Below are 24881 nucleotides of genomic sequence, written 5' to 3' on the forward strand. Positions count from 1 at the left end.
GAGTATTTCAGCACTCCTGGTGAGGCACAGATGACAGTCATGACTTCTGTAACTTGTACAGTCTCCTCCCTTTTTGGTTTGCTTCAGCCCTGACCCAGGGAAAATTATGTATAGTTGTTGGCAGATACTCCAGTTTGCAAGTACCCAGGCACTTAGCTTTTTTTCAGACCATCCACCAACCTGAAGGACTCTCAGTGCTGGATCCCGACCATGACCAACAGATGCAAATCACTTTGTAACATAAGGTAAGGCCTCAGGATGTCTCCTTGATATAGACGGAAGAAATGTCCCCTTTTCATAATCAGACCTACCACCTCAGACCATCCTCTGCTTCAATTACCCTCAGTATTCAGAGCATTTTTCATGAAGCAGACAGTTGCTTGCTAAGAGTGAGGTCACAGTTTCCATTCTGTGTGGGCCACTGACCAGAATCCATCAGAGACAATGCAAACGAGGCTGTAACCAAAGATCAGAAGGCTAATGACTACCCACCCATGCATGCTACCACCTGTCTTCTGAAATGCTGCAAGTGTGGACCCTTCCAAGAATTCATGGAAGTTAAAGTGAAATTACAGCATTATCTTTATTGGACTGACAATGAATCATATTTTAATATCAGCTTCATTTTAAATTTTATCTCTCTGTTGTAGGTCACACTATGGGTTAGTGCAATAGACTTTGGACATTAACTTTCACTCCCACCCCATGCTGAGCTGTAAAAGTAGCCTTCACAATGCAAAGCCACTCTGCAATTTAGCAAATTTATCAGGGGAGGGAGAAATCATTTGCTGTGCGGGCAGAGCTGAGCAAACAACTGTGTCAGCACTCAGAACTCAACTTTACTTATGAGGCCAAAAAGCTCAATCTGGCTTTACCCCAGAAGTCCTCCTACACATACGTATCACCCTGCTGTCTTGTCTTCCCATCACCACCTCCACCTCATTACTGGTATTCTCTCTTTCTTTTAACCTGATCCGTTGAAATCTTTAATTGTACATTAAATACGTCCTCATCCCAAATGCTGCAATTTCTAACTTCATTGTCTTCCTAAATCTCTGATCTCCACTCACAGCTATGAGGACTCGGAAGACTGTTGACAGAGTACATTCCCTTCTACAAAATGGGCCAAACCAGCAGGTTCCTTCTCTCTCCCCTCAACATCTAAACCCAACTCAGATGTTCTTACAGAGTCTTACTTTTATGGTGTCATTCAGTTTACCCTTCTGACCTTACATTCACCTCTCCTCCCACTCCTGCTTTCTTTTCTCAAGCAGTCTTCACCTTCTACCCAAATTTCTACCTCATTTCCTGACCACTCAAGCCCACATTTCTACCTCATTTTCCACCCACTCAAACAATTTTTCCTGTCTTGACCAACTACGAAACTCCTTTTCTGATGAGAGAACAATGAGCTAAACCACGAGTGGCCTGCGGGTCACTGTGATAGCAGTTTACAGTGAGCCATTCCCTTTCCATGAGATCAAGAAGCAAGAGAGTTGCTAATATCCCTCTCCAAACTGTCCAAGGATATGTGAATAGGAAATGACTGGATAAAGAAAGAATAAGACTTTCTCTCTTAGTATCATAAAAGAAGGAATAGTCCTGTCCCTCAGCTACCAAGGAATAGAACAAGACAGAAGAAAAGATTCTGGTTTTTACCATCCTAAAGTGGAAAAAAAACCCCAAAACAAAGATTCAGGTCGCACCTCCACAGAGACATAGGAATCACAATAAGTATAGCAAGCATTTAAAGATATGTCAAACATGGATGATTTTGTGCCTCTCCCCTTACTGTTTACAGCTCCTCCTTGAACTGATCTTGCTGAGCTTCTTCCATCTCAAGAGAAACAACATCTGGAGATGTAGGCAAGGTCCCAAGAGCCCAACAGTCCTCTGTCTTGGGCAAATCATGAAACTATTTAGTGTCTCAGTACTTCCGATTATTAAATGGGTTTAGGGATACTGGCTGGTGCATCAAGGTCTAATTATCTGAAATGCAGATGATGTACAGGAGGCACTAAGTATGGCTATTGCATACCAAGCATTTTGACTTTGTTTCCTAAATTTTAATCATTTCTTCAAAACAAGTGTTGTTAAATTGTTTCAATATGGAGAAAAAAGAACTTAGTCCAAACCCAATTTTTACAAAAGTACAATTATGACTGCTTGTTTCTTTACTTTTTTGTTATTAATATGGACCAGCTGGCAAAACACACCAATATAGGAGGAAGAACCCAGGGATTCAATTCCAGATAAAGAAAACACCAAATAATACGCATGAACTAGTGCTTACTTCCAGTAGGGGACAATGTGCTGGTAAGTTGTCCTGGGGCCACCTCAAGGAAGGATATTGAAGGACTGCAATTCACATCCCCAATTTGCACATTTCTACAGTATTCAGCAGTTCTGCTTCATCAGAGAGGTCAGTCTCAGCCCATTCTCAGTTTCATTTGGCTTCCTATTTGCACACAGTGAAGGGCAGGCAGAAGCTCAGTCGAGACCTGCCCCAGGCAGAGAGCCAGATGACTTCCAGGAGCCAGAAGACTCTATACTTGGTGAATCCCCAGGCCTCAGGTTGGGGATTGGAAAAGAAGTCCTGCAACATGAGAGAGGTTCTTCCCTCTTCAGCGTGGCTCCTATTGCTCAGACTCCCACAAGACCTCAAACCCCAGATAACATAGAACCATTTAGCTTGAAAAAGGCCTCTAAGATCAAGTCCAACTGTTAAGCCAGCACTGCCAAGTCCACCACTAAGCCATGTCTGTAAGGGCCACATCTACTTTTCTTTTAAATACCTCCAGGGATGGTAAGTCCACATACATTGCAGGTCCTCACTGGCAATGGCCAACGAAGAGCAAGAGGGGATGGTACATTGCTGGGGGTGTTGGTAATGGATGCACGTCCATGAGAAATAAGTGTGTCCATTTGCCCTGCCTGAGATTGACAGTACCAAAGGTGTGTGTCTACATAGCACAGGACTTTATGGAAAGAATGGATTTAGCTTTCCTCATCAGTCTGTCAGCTGGGGCAAACACTACCCTTACACTGCCTCCCCTCCTCAACAACCTTGCCTGCTGCCCCACACAGCACTGCATGGCCCCATCACCACCTTGTGAAACTTGGCTAACTGGTGCCACACACAGCCTCAGTGCTAGCAAACCCAGAGACTTCTTGTTCTCTTAAGGACATTGCAATGTTTAAGTATTGTGATCCATTGTTTACTGAGACAAGCCCTGCAGCTGTCACGCAATCTCCCTCCCTGAGAAAGATAAAGTGAGTGCTCATGCATCACTTGCAGTTTCCTATGACATTCTGATCAGTATAATCCCTCTTTTCAGACAGGAAAGCAAGCTGCATCTTGGCTCCTACCACCACTGCAGTCTGATGGGAAAAAAAAACAACGCCGCTTTGTCATCATTCAAGGATCCTTCAGTCTGATTCCTCCACATTTAGAGGCAAATTTTTTTCACTTCCTTACAGTTACATGTTCCCATCAGCCACTTGTGCCAGTAGAGGTGGTACAAGATTAAGGACAATCATTTTCACTAGTAAGAAGGTGGGAGAGGGCAGAGAAAGCAGGGCTAAACTCTCCTTGAATTTCACCTGCAGGTAGCCAGATCTGCCACGGAAGCAGATGTGTCTGATTGTGACAAACATCTGAAGCAGAAGGTGATCCTCTCTGCTGGCTCGCCACAGACTGAACTGGAGACACCCAGTCAAATACATGGTTTGTGCTGTTTAACCGCCAGGTTTACTTCTGAGGACAAAGGTCCCACCATGAGTCAGTTACAGCAATGAATGAATCAGAGCAGAGGCTGTAAATTCCTGAAAGTGTTTTGAAATGAAGCTGTTCTCATTAGGATCAGTATTTTTAAATTGGATACTGGCTAATGGTAGTAAAGAATTATCAGAAACTACATTTTGTCAATGGCCTCCACCTCTTTTACTGATGTGCTGTAAAACTGCGCAATCCTCATGTATAAAATGCAAATCTGAATTTTGCAACTCAAGCACTTCCACTGAAATACATTGTATGGATCACCCAATATTATAAAAAGGAAATAATGGATGATCTATGAAGTCAGAGCTCTTTAAGCCAAAGGAAGAGTTTCTTAAGGATTTTATCTGCACCTCCCAAAGCTAGAAATTATCATAAAAATCTCTAACCCAGTCTACTGTGTATTGCAGATCACAGACTTTCATCCAGCTAATCCTATACTAAGCCAAAGAACATGTTGGATTACTTAACCACTTGAGTCAGCCATGTTAGAAGAAACAATTTGTCCAGCTGGACCTATCAGCGTTCTGATAGTATAACACTTTAGAAACAAAATTATATGGTAGGGTTTCCCTTTACAGAATTGATGTTCCAGTGCTGTGCACTTTGACTGTGGCCTAGCCCTGCACATTAGCATACTCTTGGTTTCAAGTACACAATCCCACTTTAACGTAAGTACTTGACTTCAGTGCTTTGACTGAGCTCAGACTGTTTGTAGCCTTCCAGGGTGAACCCTGCATGATTAAACAAGAATATGTCTTATGAGATTGCTGGTACTAAAGTGAACTTTATCAAAGCACAATGACACCCTTGAATGGAAGGTTTCAGGAGCATGTGATATATTAACACTCATCAGAAGCAGATATGCTAAATAAATGAGGCCTGCTGTACCACTGGCACACAAACTCGTTCAGTTAGGGAACTACACTAAGTAAACTTGAGAATAAGGCCTCTGTAAGGCATGTCTTTGTTTGCAACCAAACCACAGAAAAAGAAGATGAACACTTTGCTTAACTTTCCACTCTGTTTCCTTTCTCTGGTGTGTGCCTGGGATCTGAAAAAAGGCTGCCCATTTCTGTGTCCCAGATCCAACCCCCCTGCCACAGACAGGAGCACACACATGCTGGTGATAGCTGCTGCTGTTAGCCCCAGTCACATCAGCGGTACCTCTGGGAAATATTAATAAGCTGCTCTGCTGGTGACATGAGTTTTTCATGGCCTTGGTCCACACATAATACACTGGAGCACCTGTTCTTCCATACTGTGAGCACTGTGAGTCTATCTCACTTGGTCATGCTGCTGAGGATGCCCCCCTCTCATCAACACCACCACCCGTGGTCAGAGGCTGCTCCTTCTCTTGAGCTATTGTACCTCTTCAAACTTTTATCTTCCCTCATTGCAATATATGAGTTAATTGATCACTTTGCTTCCTGAAGCTTCACTGTAAAGTCTTCCTTTCTCCCCTGCTTGTCATGATTTATTCCATCTAAAGCATTTCGTGAATGAAGGGCACTCTTCCAAACCCCCTTTTCTTCTTGAGGCCCCAAGAAACAGCATACTGAATAATTTTTTCAATCAAATCTCACTGCAATTATTTGTGAAGTGCCTTGGACACCATTAATGAGAAAGTGTCAAAGAACTAGCATCATTACTGTTATAATTATTATTATGGAATTAAAAATATATTGAGAGCTGTAGGGTGTAATTTTCAGAAGTTTTGCCTGAAAGCAAATTACTTCCCTAACCACTGTATATTTATGGCTTTATCACTCATAATTTTCAAAAAAATCTAAATCAAATCTAAAGAAGAACATACTAGCTTCATTTGCCACAATTCTATTTTTCAAGATTAAAAAGAAAATTGCCACAAGGCATGCTTAATGGATATAAAATCCATACTGAAATGCACTGAAGGTTAAGTATTCTGAAGCACCCACAGGATTCCACCAGTTTCCAGTCAACACTCCATCACTAGTTAACATGTGTGGACATTCAAGGGCATCAAGGCTGTGAGCTAGAAGACAACTCTCCTATAGTGTATTTTGCCTTCCCTTTCATGCTTAGCCAGATACACTTCTAATATTTCACCCCACAATCTTCATCCTTTGTTAACTAAAATTTTGGTCTGGGTTGTCAAGATCTTGCTCAAGGAAAGTGTAAATCTTTACCAGAATTTCCTAAGAGGCTTTCCTAGCTGGCCTTTGGAGTTGATTAATGCTAATGTGCTTTTTTCCCTCATCAATATACAGTAAAGGGAATAATGTATTAGTGACCAATTCAACATCAGTGGTGGTGTTTGGTGAAATGTAAAGAACCTTCTAAAGAAATAAATCATATCTTATTATCCTTCAGCCCACAAAGTTAAAACAGCTTTTGCTTTCAATATAACAAGCGAACACTTAGCTGCTCCCCACAGATTTCACTGTTTGAAGCTGGCCATGTTTCAATGAAATGTTCTTAAAAGAAATAAAATATTGAGAAAATACATAGCAACCTACATTCTAGTCACCTGAATCACATTTATCTGGTAGGGAGTAATAATTACAGACAGTCTGAAGTAAAACCCTAGATATAAACACTCCCAAACTAATTCATTTTGAAAACCTGAGGCAACAGGCAGAGAAACTTGTCTGCATCTAAGAGAGATTGAGGATTAGACAATGGATCAAATGCCACACATTGAGAACTCACATCAGCCATGATGATACAGTCTGCAAAGCTGAGATTTGCAGTCCTGAGAAGATCTAAGCTATTTAACCAAGTCCACCTCCCTCCTCTGCCTCAGCATGGCATCAGTTGGAAGTGTTTTTATGGATGAAGACAGGCTGCAATTATTAAAGCAGAGACAAATGATGTTCTTCCAGCTTACCCTAACTGCCATGACCCAAGGGAGAAAGCCCTGGGAGACAGAACAGAGAAAAACCTGGGAAGTCTATCATACTTTTTTCCTGAGCATAGTGATTTAATGGATAAAATTAATGACAAATAAATAATGGTAGAAACTGCAAGTGGAAACCTGTCTACAACTCATTTGCAGTGGAATTGTGAATGTCCAAATGATTCATGAAACACAGATGAGTTTGCAAACTCTTAAGCATTTCCTTGGTAAACAAGCTGAAACCAAGCACTCTGCAGGCATTACAAACATCTATACATGTCACTCATGGCTTTGGCTCTTGAAACAACAAACCTTACATAGTATTGGTGTGGAAGATGTTTCTGGCTTTCCCAAGAGGCATGTTACAAAGGAACTCCAAATGTCTTTAATGAATAGCAAAGGTGCTTTATGTCCAAGAGAGAGCTGTACAACAAGTAACCAGGCCAAGTATGACACAGGCATCGCCCAGTTGCAAATGGAGGGATTGATCTGTTGTTTATAAGATGCATATGGAAAATATGAGAAAGATGAACATGATTGACAAAACTTAGAAACAATTTCTCTGGTGTTCAGATTACCAGAGTGGTCCACAGAGGAGCTGTGCCAGGATGACAAACTGTTTTGTGAAATGGGACTTGGATGCATGTGTTCATGCATGTATAAATAAAAAAGGACACACTAAAGATATACTTGACTTGTTTCACTAATTTCTCAACTCACTGAAAAACAAACAAGCATGCAAGACCCTTAATGTAGCTACCCACTCACAGCCAAACAGGTAATAAAACACCAGAAACAGCCTCCTGGGAAGTAGAAGATCATTTTCTTATTGATCTAACAAGGGAAATCAAACTTTAACTGGATTTCCTATAAGCACAGAGTAGAACAATCTAATTATGAAAAGCCCAGACTGGGTACGTTATTATTGTTGGTGAATTGTACAATGAGCATCATTTATAAGCCCCAGGGAAATTGGGGCACCATTGTGTTAGTTTGGCACTGTGTAAACACACAGGACAGTGCTTGCAGCACGGAATTCCTAACCTGTCCCTCACAATCTCTGTGCAGGCTGCTAGGATAAACTATTCAGCTTATGGCCCCTTCCCAGTCTGCATCTCTCCTGGCAGTGCAAACTTTATCTTTAGAATGTAAAGTATATTCAGAGCCAGAATTTATGTCCCATGACTTGTCTAGACCATTTTCTCTAGGTCACAAGTAACAGCAGGTGTTTTGGAGAATGAACTCTGTAAAGAAACAGGCGTTTTGTCTGAACACAGCTAAAGTAAAAGCATTTTGCATATGTAGACTCCTTTCTCCTTAAATGAGTAGGGCCTGTATTGTCCTCTGTCTTTCTTACCACTCTCATAGCAATAGAAAGAGATATCAATTCAAACAGATGGTTGACTAGTGTGGATGAGATACAACAAGCACAACATAGAAAATACATAACTTCTCAGGAAATAAGGGCAAAGATAGACAGAAAGAAGTTTTACTTGGGATTCTTCCATGACAGGGATATTATCCAGCCAACTGGATGTTAAGAATATCATCATCTAGGGGTAAAGTACAACAAAAAGAGACTGAGCACAAGCAAGGTGAGAACTGAAGACTAGAGAATACAAAACATGCTATGGCATCCCATTTGTCTGGTGATGGGAAACCTGGCTAGCAAGGCTGTGAGAAAGAAGCTATTCAACCACTTTATAACATAAACTGTTTTGTTAACCTTTTCATTCTGGCAGTAAATTAATGCATCCTGTATGACTGAATGGTCAGGGGCCTTATTATTATTATGGTCCATCCACTGAAAATTGCTGATGTAACATAATCCTTTCCCCTGGCAGCAGGAGCATCAGCAGGGCTGCTGCTGGGGTCATTCTTTCAATCTTTACACATTCCCATTGCGTACCAGGTTGTGATCCATGAGACAATGCATTTGGAGAGCCACAGAAAGCCCACGAGCCACACTGTTAAGCAGAGACATCCTCAGAGCAATCTGGAACAGCACATAAAATCTACATAAAATGTAGATTCCCCTATTTCTCCCCCTTGCAGCCTAAATCTGCATGTGCTGGCATCAGAACAGGGTATAGCTTTAAGGTAAATTAGATTATGAACTGAGATGTAGTTTTGGATGTGTGAGCCCTCTTCCACAGATTTTAAAAGATATGTGCAGTGGAAAAAAGGTGCCTTTAATTTTATTCCTGTGTATTTTCCAGCTGAGCCTTGCAGCAGAAAAATATAAGATTAAACTATCATGAACAATCACAAGGAAACAGCTGCTGAGAAAAAACAATAACTCTGAATCTAACTTGGGTTTAAGAGACTCAAATGATAATCTGGGTCATTTTCTTGATGTGTCTGCAATTTCAGTCTTTCTTTTGCACAGTTGTCAAATTCTAATTAACTCAACAGATTTTGCCCTGTATCACTGAAGAGGGAAAGGGAACGAGAACAGTGAAGGGGAAGACAGATTATTTTTTTTCTGTGAAATATTCACGCCTGATTAAAACAAAGCAAACTGGTAGATTATGAGTGTGTTTACATAGCCAGTGATTCTGTGCAGAAGCAATCATATTGAGTGCCAAAAAATGCCCACCAATTCCTCAACACCAGGAACTGGGGTTCCTAATGCAATGAAAGAATTAATTAATGCAGAATGATTTACCTCAGTGCTGGATCACACAGACACAGCCTCTATAAACTCAAAGTTTGGTGTTCCTGGTTAATAGAGAGAGCAACACTTTTTCTCTTTTCTGTACCTATAACATCTTCATTATTGTATTATCTATTTAAACATCCAACTGAGGTTCACTGTGTTTTAACAGCAAGGGTTTCTGCTTTTGGCCCTACCCAGTTAAAACAGATGGTTAGACTTACTTAGCAATTAAAATCAAGGTTTATTTACCAGAGCAAGGTTAGAGCCAGTGCTGTATCCTATAGGCTTAAAGATTTTGCTAATTTATTTTAATCCGCTTAAACCTCTAAGGCATGGATAATGGAAAACAGACAAGAAATCTCTTAAACTTTCCAGTTTAAGAGACAAGAGTTTCCTTCTCCGTGAAGGATAGTAAAGCTCTCTAGAAGAATCCTGAAAGGTCAGCAAAGATGCCTTTGACTACTTTCTTCCTGGAAACTCTATCTCAAAGGTCACAAAACCACAACTAAATTGCCTTTAGCAAAGAACCTAACTAGAGACACATTGCAAGATACTTAATTGCCTTTAGCAAGGAATGTAACTGGAGATGCATTGCAAAGCCTTAAATGGACTGAAATCGATATTTCAACATTTAGGAGGAAACCATTTTTAGGAAGGAGACTCAGCAGCTGCTCATGCTGGCACATTGAGCTTAGCACACTGATCTGAAGTGTATTTTGAAATAATGGTGATACCAATATAATGATCTACCTGTTGTGTGAATAAGTGGACAGATTATCCAGATAACAATTTAGGAGTACATGTATGCTCATGGAAAATCTGACTGGGATAAAGATAAGACAAATTCTATGCTTCAAAAGAACAGTAAAAAGATTTCCCACTGCCACACAAAGGACCCCTCTCACATTCAAGTTAATTGCCCAGATGAATGACAGAAAAACTACTGGCACAGGTGACAAATATGTAACCAAAACAAACCAAAAAAGCTCCAAACAAAAGGGCCACGACTCCCCGCAATTTTCAATCAACTTACTTCTCTTGCATTCAAGTGTGTCCACATTCTCTATCACATTTCACTTATTAAGTGTCTGGCTCCAGCAAGCCAGGTGAGGTATATAAGCATTACTGAATCCAGTTAGAGAAAAGGAAACTTAAAAATGGTTTCAGCGTGACACAGGATTACAGGGAGCCTGTAGCAGAATAGAAAATAGAGATTCTTAGGCCAGTAGTTCCAAATCTACCTGTATTAAGTGACTGCTGTGAAACTTCGAATTAAAACACTGCAAAGCATCAATGAGAAAATAATTATCAGGCCACTTTCACTGGCCTGTGGATTACAGGTGTAAGGAAAACAGCATAGACTAAACCTAAATGGATCATCCTACTGGAATCTGAAACAGGAATAGCTCTTACCTTCAAAAGCAATTGTGGGGTGTTCTTTCCTGACACACTGCTGTTGTTCAGCTTCAGAGTATTCAGGTGCATTCTGTGATGCTGAGAGATGAAAAGCAAGAAGAAAAAGGCTTGACAATGACAGGGAAATGGCCTTTAATCTTGAAACAATCATGACTGAAGGGCGGCTGCAGAACTAGCTTCCAAGATAGGCCCAGGGAGGATACCTGAAATACAAATAATTCCACTTTCAGAAAGACGAATGCTTATCCAGAGCATGTAGCACAGGTAGGGAAAGGTGGAGGTTCCCCTTTCATCCCAATCCCACTTGTGCTAGGTACACAAGGTAATATTCCATAAACAGCATGTTAAAAACCAACCAAACAAACAAAAAAAACCCCAACAAACAATTTACAACTGTATTTTGACTTCTAACTTCAAATACAAGGGAAGTGCACAGCTCCCTAAATATCTATCTTGGTGTGCCTTTGGGGGATATGTCCTTAAACAGCAGCTGCTGTGCAATGGCTGACACTGACAACATGAAATCTCAAATACTCCAGGTGTAAATGTGTGCCCCAGCATGGACACCTCCCTCCTTGGTTTCATGATGTGCCATGGTAAATGTCATGCTACATTCAAGAGATTGCTAAGGAAAGGCCAACGTGTGTAATTAATACTGTTCTAATAGGTGATTTATACATTTTACCACTGTGGTTTTAAATGTCTTGAAACAAAAAAAGCCAATTCAAAGGCGTTGCCAGGAAAGTGCTAATTAAGGTACAATAGAAATTAAAAGAGTTTATTGAGGAAAATTGTGAGAACTGAGCCAATTGCTTGCACTATTATGGGATGCTATAGCTCCCAGTCACAAGAGCTGAGGCACAGCTAAAGAGGAGGAGCACTCACTCTCGGCAGAGGAGAGTGGAAAGTCATGCCTTTTCTGCGTGAGCTTTTTTAACAACAACAGCAGCAGTAAAGGCATAGCTCTAAAAACTCCCTTGGGCCAAGCAGGTCTGAGGCAGGGGATGGAGGATTAATTAGCCCATGCCACAAGCTCCCAAAGATGACACTGCAGCTTAGGAAAATCTGCATAGAATTTAATCTTACTCCTGTGCATATTATATATTCCTATGTAACTTCATTTAATTATTGCAAACACGTGTTTTCAAACAAATGGAGTCTTCTACCCTTAAATCCTACCTAGTGATAAAGCTGATTCTCATTAAATTCACAAGTAACAAGATTTTCAATTCCTGCAGGTGTAGTGATTCACAAAGGCAGTGCAACAGTCAACACCTGCAGTGCCTGATACCTCTACATTTTCATTTGGAGTCTCTAAAACACTTTCAGTGACCTGAAATGGTCAAGCTGATGGCAGGTAATATGAGGCACTGATGCACAATGGCAGGCTTGTGGCATGGGGCAAACTCCAATATTGTTATATCAAGAAGCTGAGAGAAGCTTGTAAAGGTCTTTGGGCATCACAGGAGCAATAAGGGATGGCTTACAGCAGCAAGGGGAGATGGTTTGAAAGATGTTTTATTAACTGCATTTCTCTGTGACTTTAAATACTGGCATAAAGATGAGCTGCCAGCACATCCATTATGTGCGTGCTCAGCAGCAGCTATATACCTCTGACTGAAAATAGCACTGGCGTTCAGGACTTGGGGTAGTTCTAGGGACTTGGTTTCCCAGCTAGTGTGAGTGAGACATTACAGCATTTCATTTTTTTTTCCAGCCCCATACACATGCAGATTTTATGCAGTGATGTATAAAAACACCTTCCAGTTCTCCAAAAGAGGTTCTACAGCCCTTTACTACAGAGGGTGGCTTTTTTAAAAACATAGCAAATATAACGTTAAATTAAAAAATGGGACTGGCAGAAGGGAGAGATGTGAAATCATTTAAAGCTCAGGCCAGCACAGCATTTAGCCATTAAGCACAGGCATACTGAAAGGCATACACCACTGAGCACCGTGGCACCTCACGTGATGGACATGTTGTGCAAGTCACACTGTAATAAAAATTACTGATGATGAGGCATCAAATTATATTTTCAGCCACTGGTTTAAATGATCATTTTTTTCCAGTACAGATCCAGAAGCGAAGCACAGCTCAGAGATGTGAAGGCCAGGGAGATGCATTTTGTACAGCTTTCAGATACACTTAAAGTCAAAGTCAAACTTTCCTTAGGTGGGAGATGGTTGTTGTGGGAAATGTACAAAAGGCAAAAGGACTTTTTCACTGTCAGATATCCTTGCTGGAAACTGGAAGAGACAGTCATGGAAATCTCACTTTATGCATGCTCTACTACTCCCATTGCAGCCATTACTGGCTAATCCTGAAAATAAGGTACTAAACTAAACAGATTTTAGTCTGAGCCAATATGGCCATTTTCATATACTAATCATCCAAACAATGATCTCAAGCTAGGTGAAAAAAAATCTTAAAACAAAGACACATGGTAGGGTCTCATGCTCCTCTACAGCCTAATGTGTTGTACAATCAGCAGATGAGTAAATTCCAGTTTCAAACTTACCAGGGTCATGAAATGATAAAAAGTTGGATACAAGAAAGCTTCATAACATCCCACTGCCTATTCTGTGCCAAAGCAGAGTACATTTACTAGTGTTTTGTCTGGACTAATTGTAAAATGTGCCAAGTAGCTGGATTTCTGCCACTTTCCCTGAGAGATTTTACCACAGTCCAAGAGACTTCAGTGTTCCTTAGAAAGCTCGAATCAGTATTTGAGGAAAAGTTCCATCTTCTTTTTCCTTATTGTCATGGGGAAATCCAAAGTGTGCATGAACACAATGATTTCAAACTTGATTTAAAGTGAGAATTAATATATGACCAAGCAAAGATGAAAAAGAAACATTATAAAAAACTTGTACCCTCCACGATGTTCCCTGTCTCCTACATCCAACTGTGTTGATCAAATGTGTGAAGCTTTCACGTGCTGGAAAATTGAACAAAGTCAGCATCACGTGCAGCCCTGAGCTGGTGTCTACTGGAGTAAGAGTCAATGGGTAAATGCCAGCTTGATCAAGGGTGACAAAGCCAGAGCCCTGGAGCACCAGCTGAACAATAGTGAGACAGTGGATAGCACTGCAAAAGCTTACTCCTTCAACCTACCCCTTCCCAGGGTGCCTTGCTCACTTTTTCTCAATATTTTAAGAAAGACTCTAACTTAGTAATTATTATTTCCAGCCACTGCAAATTTGTTTCCAAGAAAAAACCCCATACTCCAAATATGAAGCAGTGCCATGTGCAAGCACAGGTCAATTGAGTGCCAAGAGCAAGCCCGTAACTGCCTGCGAGAGTCCAGCAGTTATGAAGTGCTTTAATGACATGAAATGTTTTAATTTCAATGGAGATGGCCAAGCCCACCCTCCAATTTTGCCCAAGCTGCAGATTTTCACTGTGAGGGCTGGAGTATGACCAGTGCTTAGGACCAGTCCCCACCCAGACTGCTAGAACACTGAACGTCCCAAGCACAGCCCAGGCTAGTGCTGCTTTGCACTGCTGGAACTTGCCCTGGCCTCAAGCTGTTTAGATGCAGTTAAATGCTATAAAAAGAGCTGTTCTTATTAGACTCTCTGCTCAGAATGGCTTAGGCCTCAAGAAATCAGCTGTCAAGTTTTCAGTGCAGATGAGAGGAGAGAGCTCAAATCCCTGGTTAAACTCAAATCTCAGACAGGACATATAATTTCAATTCTTTATTTACTCGTTTTGATGTGTCTTTACCACTGTAGCTATTCCCCTCCCCAGCCCAATGCAGACATGTTAAAAAAGGATAAAAATGTCAAAAAAATATTATCTCTCCAAGTTTATCTGTCCTCTCCCTCACGAAAACCTGTCCTCTGCACCACTGCACAGCCCCAAGGGACAGCGATGGGGAATCTTTCTCCCCTCAGAGGGATCTCCTCTCACTGCACAGTGAATCCCTCCGGCCGTCTGACAAAAAAAGGTCAACAAACTCAGGCTGCACTGGACCTGGTGAAATATGCTCCAGAGACAGGCATTTTATAGAGCACCACTTCTGCCACCATCCTCTTGTCTCTTAAATCAGGCTTTCTTAGCTCATGAGCCTCCCTGACTGCAGCGGCGGTGGCAGGGAATGGGCAAAGAGCGGCTCTGTCTGGGAAACACAGGAGGTCTGCACGCTCAGAGTGTCCCCAAAGCTGGGGTTTGCAACCACAGCACCTGTGTCAGCACAAACCCATTGCCACCTGCCCACTTCTCACCCAGGACATTCCATGGCAGCCCAATGGGGACAGTGTATAATTCTGCTTTGCCTCGTGGCTTCACTCCCGTGCAAGGGCAGCATTCAGGGGATTGTCCGCAGTTCCTCCCTTATTCATTCTCAGGGCATGAGTCTTTTCCAACTTGCCCTGTATTGTATCATTGTAACTCCATTGATTTCACAGGAGCTAATCCTGATTTACAGAGGGTAACTCAGATCATGCCCCTTTTGACTAAAGCTCCACATCTAAAAGAAAAATACCTTCAATCAATCTTCAGGGCTTTAAAACAAAGCACACTTTAAAAATGGCTGTACCAGGAATTCATATCCTGCTTTCCTCTAACTGTAACTATCATTTTAACTTAATAAAATGTGACAGTAAAGTTAAAGGATAAAAGAAAATGCTTCATCTTTCATTTTAAAGAAAACCGATGCCTTTAAAAAAGACTAAAAAAGGAACCTCCTGTAGAAGCTTTAATTCTTCTTTTGGGGATCTTTTGTGATTGGCACAGTTATGGTTTTATTAGACTGGAATACCAGAGGGAAGAAGAGCAATGGAAAGAGGTGGACATTAAAGTATTCAAAAAAGTACTGGAAGAATAAGGGAAAGAAATATAAACATTATAAAGCAAGACAGTTCAGCAGTGTTGCTATAACAGGCTGGCACAGGCAGCTCTGCCCCAGAAAACAGAGAGCTCCAAGGCCAACAAAACTATGGTCCTTTATTCATCTGATGCTCCTTGCCCCTCTCTCCTACCCTGTCCAGCTGGAATCCATCCCAGTCGACTGGCTCCAAGGGCCATTCCACACTATCAAAGAAAAAGCACAGCTTTTCCCTCTGCCCCTGGCCACATCCACATCCTCAGCACTCAGCTGTACCCATACTGGGGAGCTGGATTTGTCTCACAGATGAAATGTGGCACACTGCACTTGCTATTCCAGAGATCAGATCTGATATGCACTCTTAGACTGGGCTCGTGGGTACTGAGCTTTTCTCATTTATTTATTTGTGAGGCGAATCTACAGGAATGGCCTAGAGTTCAGAAAAGAATCTGTGAAGAGATCTTGTTTTGCTTTAATTAAATCACCCTGCGGTCTTCTGAAGAATAGGCAAGCTCACTTTGAATTTCACGACAGCTTAGATGCTGCAGCTCTTGTTCTGGCTGGGTTTCACCATGCTGCTGTGTGCCCACCTTGTTCAGGGCTTCCCAAGGCCTCAACTACAATATCATCTATGAGCCTCACACTGAACTTGCTCTCACAACACCCCAGGTAATACAAACCCACATTTTCATACAAATAATCCAAGAGTTATCTTCTAAAAACCCACACAATTCATCAGCAATTCAACATCACAAGTGTATGCATGTAATATGCTCTCCTGTGGCAGAGCAGAAACTTGTACTCCATCCTGACTCCTCTCATAGCTCCTGCCTCACACAATCTGCAGGGCACCAGCTGCAGTATCACACTAGGCTTTATATCAGGAATAAAACAATCAAGATTTTGCAACACGGGTCAATTTACTGAAACCCTTCTGTTATCTAGATTCGTATAAATAATTCAGGTAACTCTTTGCAAAGTTTAACCTATTATACTGTTCAGTTCATGGCTCATGAAGTCTGTAGTGGAGCTGAATAGTAATTGTCTATACTTTGATCTTCTTAGGACCACATCCCACATCCCATGAAAGATTGACAGTGCACTTGGGGCACTTTATTTCTAGAGCACTTTCTGATTGCTGTTCAAAGCCACCCAGGACTGGCCAAGGTTCCAAACCAATCCCACAAAATGCAATGGGATGTTTACATTTGGATCAGGTAACACAGACAAAACTCTTGATAATGGCTCGGAATAAAATTAATTGGTTGGTGTCAGGCCCCTTTCTTGTGGACCGGTGTAGGCCCTCAATGAGCCATCAGCCACCACTTGCTTACTTGGCCTCAGTAGCACAGTCAGTGGCTGCATCGTCCTGGAAATTGAACTGTTCCCTCACCTTTAGAGGAAGCCCTCCAGAACAGGAACCTTTTATAGAAAGCTTCCATTAAATAAAGCTGATTCAACAATAAAAGCCTGTGTAACACAGCAAAATATACTGTACCTCTGGGTTCCTGCCAAACCCAGTGGGCATAAATAAATACCTGCTCTGCTGACACTCAGACCTGCTTCTGAATAGTGCTAACCTGACCACACATTGAGTGCATCCCCAAGTGCTTCGAGAGCCTCCCCAGAGAGCTCTAGATCTTTTTTTACTGGCTACACATAATATAAAGACATGAGAGATTTTGTTAGCATTTGTTTGGGGTATGAATTTAGCACTTGTGAAAAGGTGCCTTGGAGTCTGAAGTCCTCTGTTTATTCAAAGATTGTATTTGGCAATGAAGGCTTACACTCATTTATCTCCCTGGCAGTACACTGCCACTGTTTTCTAGAAGACTGCCTCTACAGGGGGATGGAAATACCTTCTATTTGCTCTTCACAGAATGGTCTCTCTGAGAGATGTCAAAGTGGAGGTATTTATTTTTGGTAACTCTGGGATCTGGACTGACTATGGAATTATTTTTCTGTGTTCCATCTGCGAAACACATAGATGAAGGCAGATTCCAACACAGCAGCAGAACGCAATGGATGCTACTATGGTACTTAGCACAACTGCAATTCAGGCACAAAATTTACTGGAGCTTAAATTAGGAATCAGGAGCTTCTGACTCCCAGTCAAACTCTCTGGATGCTCCATCAAAAGGAGAGGATGAGTGAGTGTAACGCTCCAAGAAAGGAGCCATCCTAGAGCTCATGGGACAGCGGCAACACAGCAGGAGTAAGTATTCCAGAGGTGCTGCCTGCAGCAGGTCTCAGGCTCAGGGCTCAGCGTCCCTTGCAGTGCAGTCACCTTTCTCACTGTACACATGATTTAGAGTCCTCTCCACAAGTGCAGTAAATCCAAGGTGCCAGATGTGCTCTTTACATGCAGATCAGCTGTATAATGCAAGTACAGCAGATTCAGCATCAGACACTGCAAATAGTCACCTGGCTGCAAGAGTTCCTTCTGCCTTGATATTTGGTATTCAACCCATAGACTGATGCCTTAAGCCTACAGCTGTTACAGAAACACCAACATGACAGCTTTTCTTCAAGCTGCTCCCCTGCACAATGTGGCTGGTCTGTAAATGCGTAAATTAGCAGAGCCACAGTCCCTAACACCACACTGTGCAGCCAACGTCATTCCAACACATCATTGTGCCTGACACTCTGGAGAGGCTCCTCTATTAGCAGTGATTTCCAGACATGTGATGTTCCTGCTCACACACCTCCCCACTGCAGCTCTGACATTATAAGTGGGGAAACTGAGGCATGACACAAATTTGTGATGCAGCCGCTAGTACCTGCAGCCTGTTTTTGGTAAAGACAGAAAGAGAAATGAACTTTTGGTATGAGGTTGTCTTTTGTCTCATAGTTTAATATGAAAACCATAAGTGTTCTTGAATTTTTATTACAGCATTAACCATTGTTTTATTAACACTAATTTGTCATTCAACTCTATTTAGAGGGTCCACTGCAGACATCCCACAGGATTTTTAGAAAGGAAGTTAGTGACAATAGTTCCAAATTATATTAGGCGTAACATAGGTTGCTAACTTGCAAAGTTTCTCTCTTCAACACTGTGACAGCAACCAGGGGACAAGTGCAGTCCCCAGATTGTGCCAAGCAGATAAGCAATCTTGACAAAGCGTGTAGCAGTCACTGTGGTGCCCCTGTGTCCACAGAGCTGGGAATACAGTAGAAAGAAGAAATAAATAAAAACCCCCACACTTAATTCTCCTTTGACCTGAAGCAATCCCAGAACTCAAGTCTCCAGAAGACAAACGCCAAGCCATGAAATCATCACACCATCTTCTGCCTGAGAATCAGCCATAATATATAGGCTGGACTTTCCCTAGAGCCTTGTTTTTTCAGTTTAAGGACTCCAGCACTAGCTCCAGGGCTACAGCTTCTGCCACCTGCTCCCTTCTACTCCATCCCATGGATCCCATCCCATCATTCACATAGCCCCAAATACCAGAGCCAAAGGCAGCTGTTGCATGTTTTAAACCCAACTCATCCCTCCTAGCAGCTCCTTCCTCCACTGTTATATTGAAAAAGCAAGAAGAGAAGAGCTATTTCTTTCAATGCTTGCCCATGCAGGAGACAGAAACCACAGCTTGTTTGCTTTGTCAAAGATTTGTGATTAGCTGGTGCCACATAACACATACTCATGGTTTAATTGTAACTCTAGGAGAAGCATAAAGCACCCCTGTAGCGCAAGTCCAAGTTTCAGCCTGCTTGGAAACAAGAATATGTTTTGCTGCAGTGTCTCCTTGGCACAACACAGCATCATTTATCATAAGGAAACCTTTGGCTAGAAGGCATTCAAACAGCCTTTATATGCCCCAAATATGAACAGACAAAATAATAATTGTCAGCCAAACTCTTTTTTTGTCCTGCCGTGCCCAGCTTTTCTCATATTTCTTGCAACAGCAGTTACCTGTTGAGCTCTGTTAACTCTTCCCCTTGGAGCAGCAGGGCTGCTTTGGTCTGCCCTGACTTTCACACTGTACTTGGAATACTGTGAAGTAGGGAAACTCTTCCCAGAGCCTCCTGGCTGCAGGGCAGCACTGAAGGGAAGCAGTGCAAAACATATACAGCTCACAAATGACAGGTTATTACCGACTGCTGTGTATAAACAACATGGGACTGATTCCTCATCTGCTGAAAACAACAGTGACATCAATTTTCCCCATGAAAAATATCTGATCAACAGTTTCTGAAAAGACAGAGCTGAATTTTTCTCTCCCTCCAAACATGCTACACAACTTTTATGGTACCAGGAGCATTGTACTGCTCGCCAGCCTCAGAACACAAGTATTACTATGCTGGGTGACGGTAATATCCTTTTAGAGCTTTTCTCAAAAATTTAGGCAAAGGGGAAGTGAAGCAGGACAGCTGATCTTCAAAAAAGCCCTTGGCTTGCTTGCTTTTAATGAACTGTTGTTTTAATTTTCACTGTTCACTGCTCTACTTTAACTAAACGGTACACAGTACTGTCCCCATCCTGTAAAGTGTCCCTCTCCCTAAATTCCCAAAGACATCAAGGTGAGCCAGTATTTAACGCAAACCCAACGATCTACAACTTAGCTAAGAAATTCCATGTTGGAATGTAAGGGAGGAATATCTGAGACTGAAAGCTGGGACCCTCCTCTGCACTTACATTTTTGACAGTCAGATGTCCAGCCAAAACTGGACATCTGAATCTTTTCCCACCAGGCATAAGAAGCAGCCTGCCAGTGGACACCTCAGCCCTGGAGTGTCAGCTCTTTGCCTCAGAAATGCTTTAAAATACCCAAACAATCCCTCAGACAGAAACCTTGTTGTCATCTTCCAGGAGGCAGGGTTTGAGCAAGCATTTGGGAGCTGATATAATTTTAATACACTCTGAGACCAGCCTTTCTAGAGAAGATGAATTATTTGTAATGAATTCCAATCACATGGTGCTCCAGCCCCCACACCTTCATCCTGCATATATAACCAAATTAGTTTAGGAGATGTAAGTTATTCAGGGACTTAGCTGTTCAGTCTGGCCTTGGAGGATTTGCTCTCATTATGGCTTTTATGCAAATTCTGTCCTCCAAATCTCTTCTGAATCAATTATTACTAGATTAATTTAAACATGTCCACCTGGGGTGCCTGTATATCATGTGCCTCATGTTAAAAAGTAAAAAGGAGGATAATGAATTCAGGAGGTGACTGAAACAGATTCCTGCTTTGTGGAAATGTGACCTTTTTGCATAATGTCATAAAAGAAAGAAGTTCCTTCAAGAAACATGGCAGACAGGGTCATTCATTGGATCAGCTGGGCTTTCAATCACTCTTTGGAAATTAGCATGATACAATAAAAAATTAATAAGAAATTAAAAAAAATATCACTTTAATGCTCCAGACTATTAAAGTCTTTGATGGACTACTAATTGAAATGTAATGCTTAATTTTAAGCAATGCCATTTTATTAATGGTAAAAACTTGAATTAATGTCATTAACCAATGTTAATATTACAAATTCCCTGAGGGATAACAAAGCAATTATGTTATTCACAGAACTGAAAGGGGGAAAAAGATGTAATCTGTACATGGCTGCACTAAGGCAGAAGAGACCGCTTCCATCTGCATTTCCTCTGCTAAGAAAGGGGGTTTGTTTGTTTTTTTGAGCAAAGAGGAGGTAGAGGAAGAGAAGAATTTGCACTAAGTTAATTACTGCTGATTTTCAGGCACTTAATAGCTAGGAAATTATTCTGTTACTTAAACAGCATACTGTGGGGATCCTGGAAAAATAATTTGGGAATGAGAAACTGATTACAAACCCTCCTTCTTGGAGGTCTCCCCTGTGTGTGCTCGGATCCTAACACACACCACACCAACAGCCTTCACCTGATGGAAAATCCTGATGCAAATACACCAGCCCCACACCTGGCAGCAAATGGCTTTATGGAGCTGTGCTGGTTTGTATCCGTTAAGGATCACCAAGGAGAACACATCCTGTGGTACTGAGTGCCCTCAAGTTCATGTGAGGGCAGGTGCTTTTATTTTATATAGTTTAGCAAGTTCAGCATCTTGTCAGATCCACTACTCATACAGCAGGATAGATGGGGTTAGCCTTAATTAAAGAACTAAAAGTAATACCCTTGCTAATTGGCAGAAGTCACATTGCCCAAAGGGAGTAAGAACCTTGTATGGCAGTGGTATAATACTGCATTTACTCCAGAACAACCATGTTTGAGATAAACCCTTGATTAACTGGTTTTTTTTATTGTCTGGCTGATAATTCAGAGACAATGGGGAGATTCAGCAAGCCAGAGCGTGAAGATTTCCCCAAGGAGCTACAAACTACTACATTATTGCTCAGACTCCCAAAGACTTTTGCTTTTTATTTACAAAAAATGAAAGTATTCCAACATGCCCAACACATCATTGTCAAAATCCATGACGAGCGCAAATGCCTCTTCCAGTGTGCACTTTTCAAGGCAATCAGTCAAATGTGCCACAAATTTGCAAAGAGTATTAACCCACGGGAAGAGATACAAAACTTAGGTTCCTCTGTTGCATGTAACATGCCAATGCTCTGGTGTAAACTAGCTCTCAGGATGCTCAGGAGATCCTTCTGAGATTGTCCAGCCAAGCACTTTTAAAAATTAGGTTAATCTCCTTCTTAGAGGAAAAAGAAAAGCACTGACACTAATTACTACTAGACTTCCTGTTTATGTTGCATGGGGTGTAAAACCTCAATACTAACCCAAAATAAATCAACCAAAAAAAGACCAAGGCTTTCAGTGGAGTGAGAATCTACTCCTGAATTTGGCTGTATATAGTAACAGGGATGTATATTTGGTGGCTGGGATCAGGGCATCTTTCTCTCTTTGTAGCCCAAGCACGGAACACCCAAGTGCCTCTTTATGTTTCTGTTCAGAATACAGATCCAACTGTAAAACACAATGAGATTTGGGGGTTTTACTTAAATTGATATATTACTTAGCAATCTTATTATAAATGGCAGAATGAGCAGGAGGAAGAATTACTGCAAGGTTTCCAGTCTGCTTACCAATGAGCTCCTGCACGTGGCAGGCTTCAGTCTATGGAGCCAGTTATGCTCAACAGCATGATGTCTTTTCTCCTGCAAATTTGCAAATTGTTGCATTTTGTTTTCCAGTAATCACTTCTCTCTTACCTCTTTTCTCCCCCATTTCCTCAAAGAACAACATCAAACCTCCTGTGAAATATCTCCATTCTGTCACTCTTCCATTTTCTCTTCCAACTCCCCACTCCCAACTTGCAAACGAGGGAAGGGAAGCCACTGAAGACACCAAGGTCAAGGCAGAGTGAGACAAAGTCAAATTCATGCAATCAGTTAACACCACACACCATCAGACCATTACAAGAGACATGAGACATTATGGATTGCAGCTTAATAGATCGCAATAGAGGATGATGGGGGAGAGGAGAAGAGAGAAATGTTCCTTCTGGGTTGAGACTTGCTGATTAAAGTGCACGAGTGGGCAGGGGACAGCAACAGTGTTTGCGTTCCTAAAGCTGAGACTTACCTCTCGATATTAATGGACACACCATTGTCGCCAGACGCAATGTTTTGTTATTGCGTGATTAATTGAAAGTCACATACAATGACATATTACAGGCAGGATAAAGCTGTCACTGGAAAGCAATTCTTCACAGTAATTCCTGCCAGTCTCTACAATCTGAAATTGCATACCTCGTTACAGACGACCCCTCAAGCACAAACGCATTACATATCTTTATATAAATAACAGTGACTAACAACGGCAGTCTGAGGTAATCTCTGTGGGATATGAAATCGAGAAAAAGGTAAGGCAGAGAAATTGCCTTCAAATATTAGTAAGCTTGTCCGTGCTAATCTCCATCAAATGAACCATTTCTCTTTTCCTTTAAAATAAAAACTCTTTCTGCTGGAGACGCAGAAAATATGATAGAAGGACACGTTGTTGCATAAATGACAACTAGAAGCCTTACTTCTTCAAAAGGCCACTAGTTATAAATCTCAAAAACTTATCTTGATCGAGACTAATTAAACTTTGACACAGTCGCTTTATCGCTCACTTAGGTCAGTAAGTATAAGTAACCGGTCCAGCTCACTTTTTTAAAGCTCCCAGATCAAAGACTCTTTTATATTTCTTTTGGCAGCAGCAAGAAGATATCAAATCATTAATTTTCTCCATGCATTTTATTTCAGTCAGAATCACTGCATTCAAAATACAACGTGGAAAAAAAAATCTACATTGCTCAAGGGAAAGGACACAGCCCAGGGGAATACAGGTATCCAGGAAATAGCTCGCGTCACTTATATTTTGTGTATGACAAATTCACAGCTGAACTGCCAGTAATGGTACACAGTTGCCTGATCTCCAGTTGGCATTTAGCGCTCCATTTCCCACACCACTGGCTAATGGTCAGATCTGATGCAGTGCTCAGTTTATTTTCTTGCTATCTGAACATAAATTGGAGGCAATACCCACTACTCAAGTGAGCAATATTTGAAAGACTCACCATCAGATAGGGTGGCATCATTTCAAATCAACTGTACCCTCTCTTTTGCAACCTCTCTATTAAAGAGCTTCATTTCACACCACCACGGAGATGGTCAGAAGTTTTAAGCCCTTTCAAGCTCACCCACTTGGACTTTCTGTTATCAACCACCTGCAAAATAAGGAAAAGTGATACAAAGGTCTTTACCTGCTTGGAAGACGTTCTCTACCTCCTCAGAAGACCTCTTGCAGGCTGGCTCTTGTAAATCTGCCACTGACAGGAGCCAAGAGAAATGGGGACAGGAAAGCACAAAGCCTGGGCTGTCCTGTGGCCTGGAGGCAAATAGCAATCTCTGTCTTCACCTAACCCAACCAGAGCCCTGCAAGAGAGTAAATCTGTGTCCATTGGCCTTTTTAACAGTCCCTTAATGACCGTTAACTTTTTTCAGCCAGCCATTGATTCTAATGGCATGTGCATTCACACACAATAATACCTCAGACGGCCTTCATTAATTTACCATGCATAATTTCTCTGAAAGCTTTTGCCAATAGAATACCCCTAAACTGACTCACTAACTCATGAAGATAAAGCACTTTCTGTGTGAAACCATTATGCAGATGCACAGCATTCTCCTCAAATAAGTTAAAAAGTAACTATTGTTTGGTGTCTACCCATTTTTTGGACACTGCAAAGTACCAGGGCTTGAAAATGTAAAGCTGCTGCTGGAGTATCCGGTGTGACAATGAATATGTAAGATACTCCAGGCTGGGGAAGGAACAACAAGAAAAAAGGCAAATTCTATGAAAAAACCTTTCTGCCGAGAAGCTCCTGAAATCTCTTA

General features: G+C 41.6%; 1 protein-coding gene across 2 annotated transcripts in view; it reads right to left on the minus strand.

The window, feature by feature from the left end:
* The window catches only part of SEMA5B (semaphorin 5B), a 271715-nt gene that overhangs the window by 125375 nt on the left and 121459 nt on the right, over positions 1–24881 (minus strand). For both annotated transcript variants that reach the window (XM_027637198.1, XM_027637199.1), the window contains one exon: positions 10729–10934. In XM_027637198.1, the coding sequence (XP_027492999.1) occupies positions 10729–10882 (154 nt within the window). In that variant the 5' untranslated portion in view covers positions 10883–10934. The remainder of the gene's footprint in view (positions 1–10728; positions 10935–24881) is intronic.

Source organism: Corapipo altera, unplaced genomic scaffold (genome assembly GCF_003945725.1).
Source record: "Corapipo altera isolate COAL_440 unplaced genomic scaffold, ASM394572v1 45, whole genome shotgun sequence".
NCBI lineage: Eukaryota > Metazoa > Chordata > Aves > Passeriformes > Pipridae > Corapipo > Corapipo altera.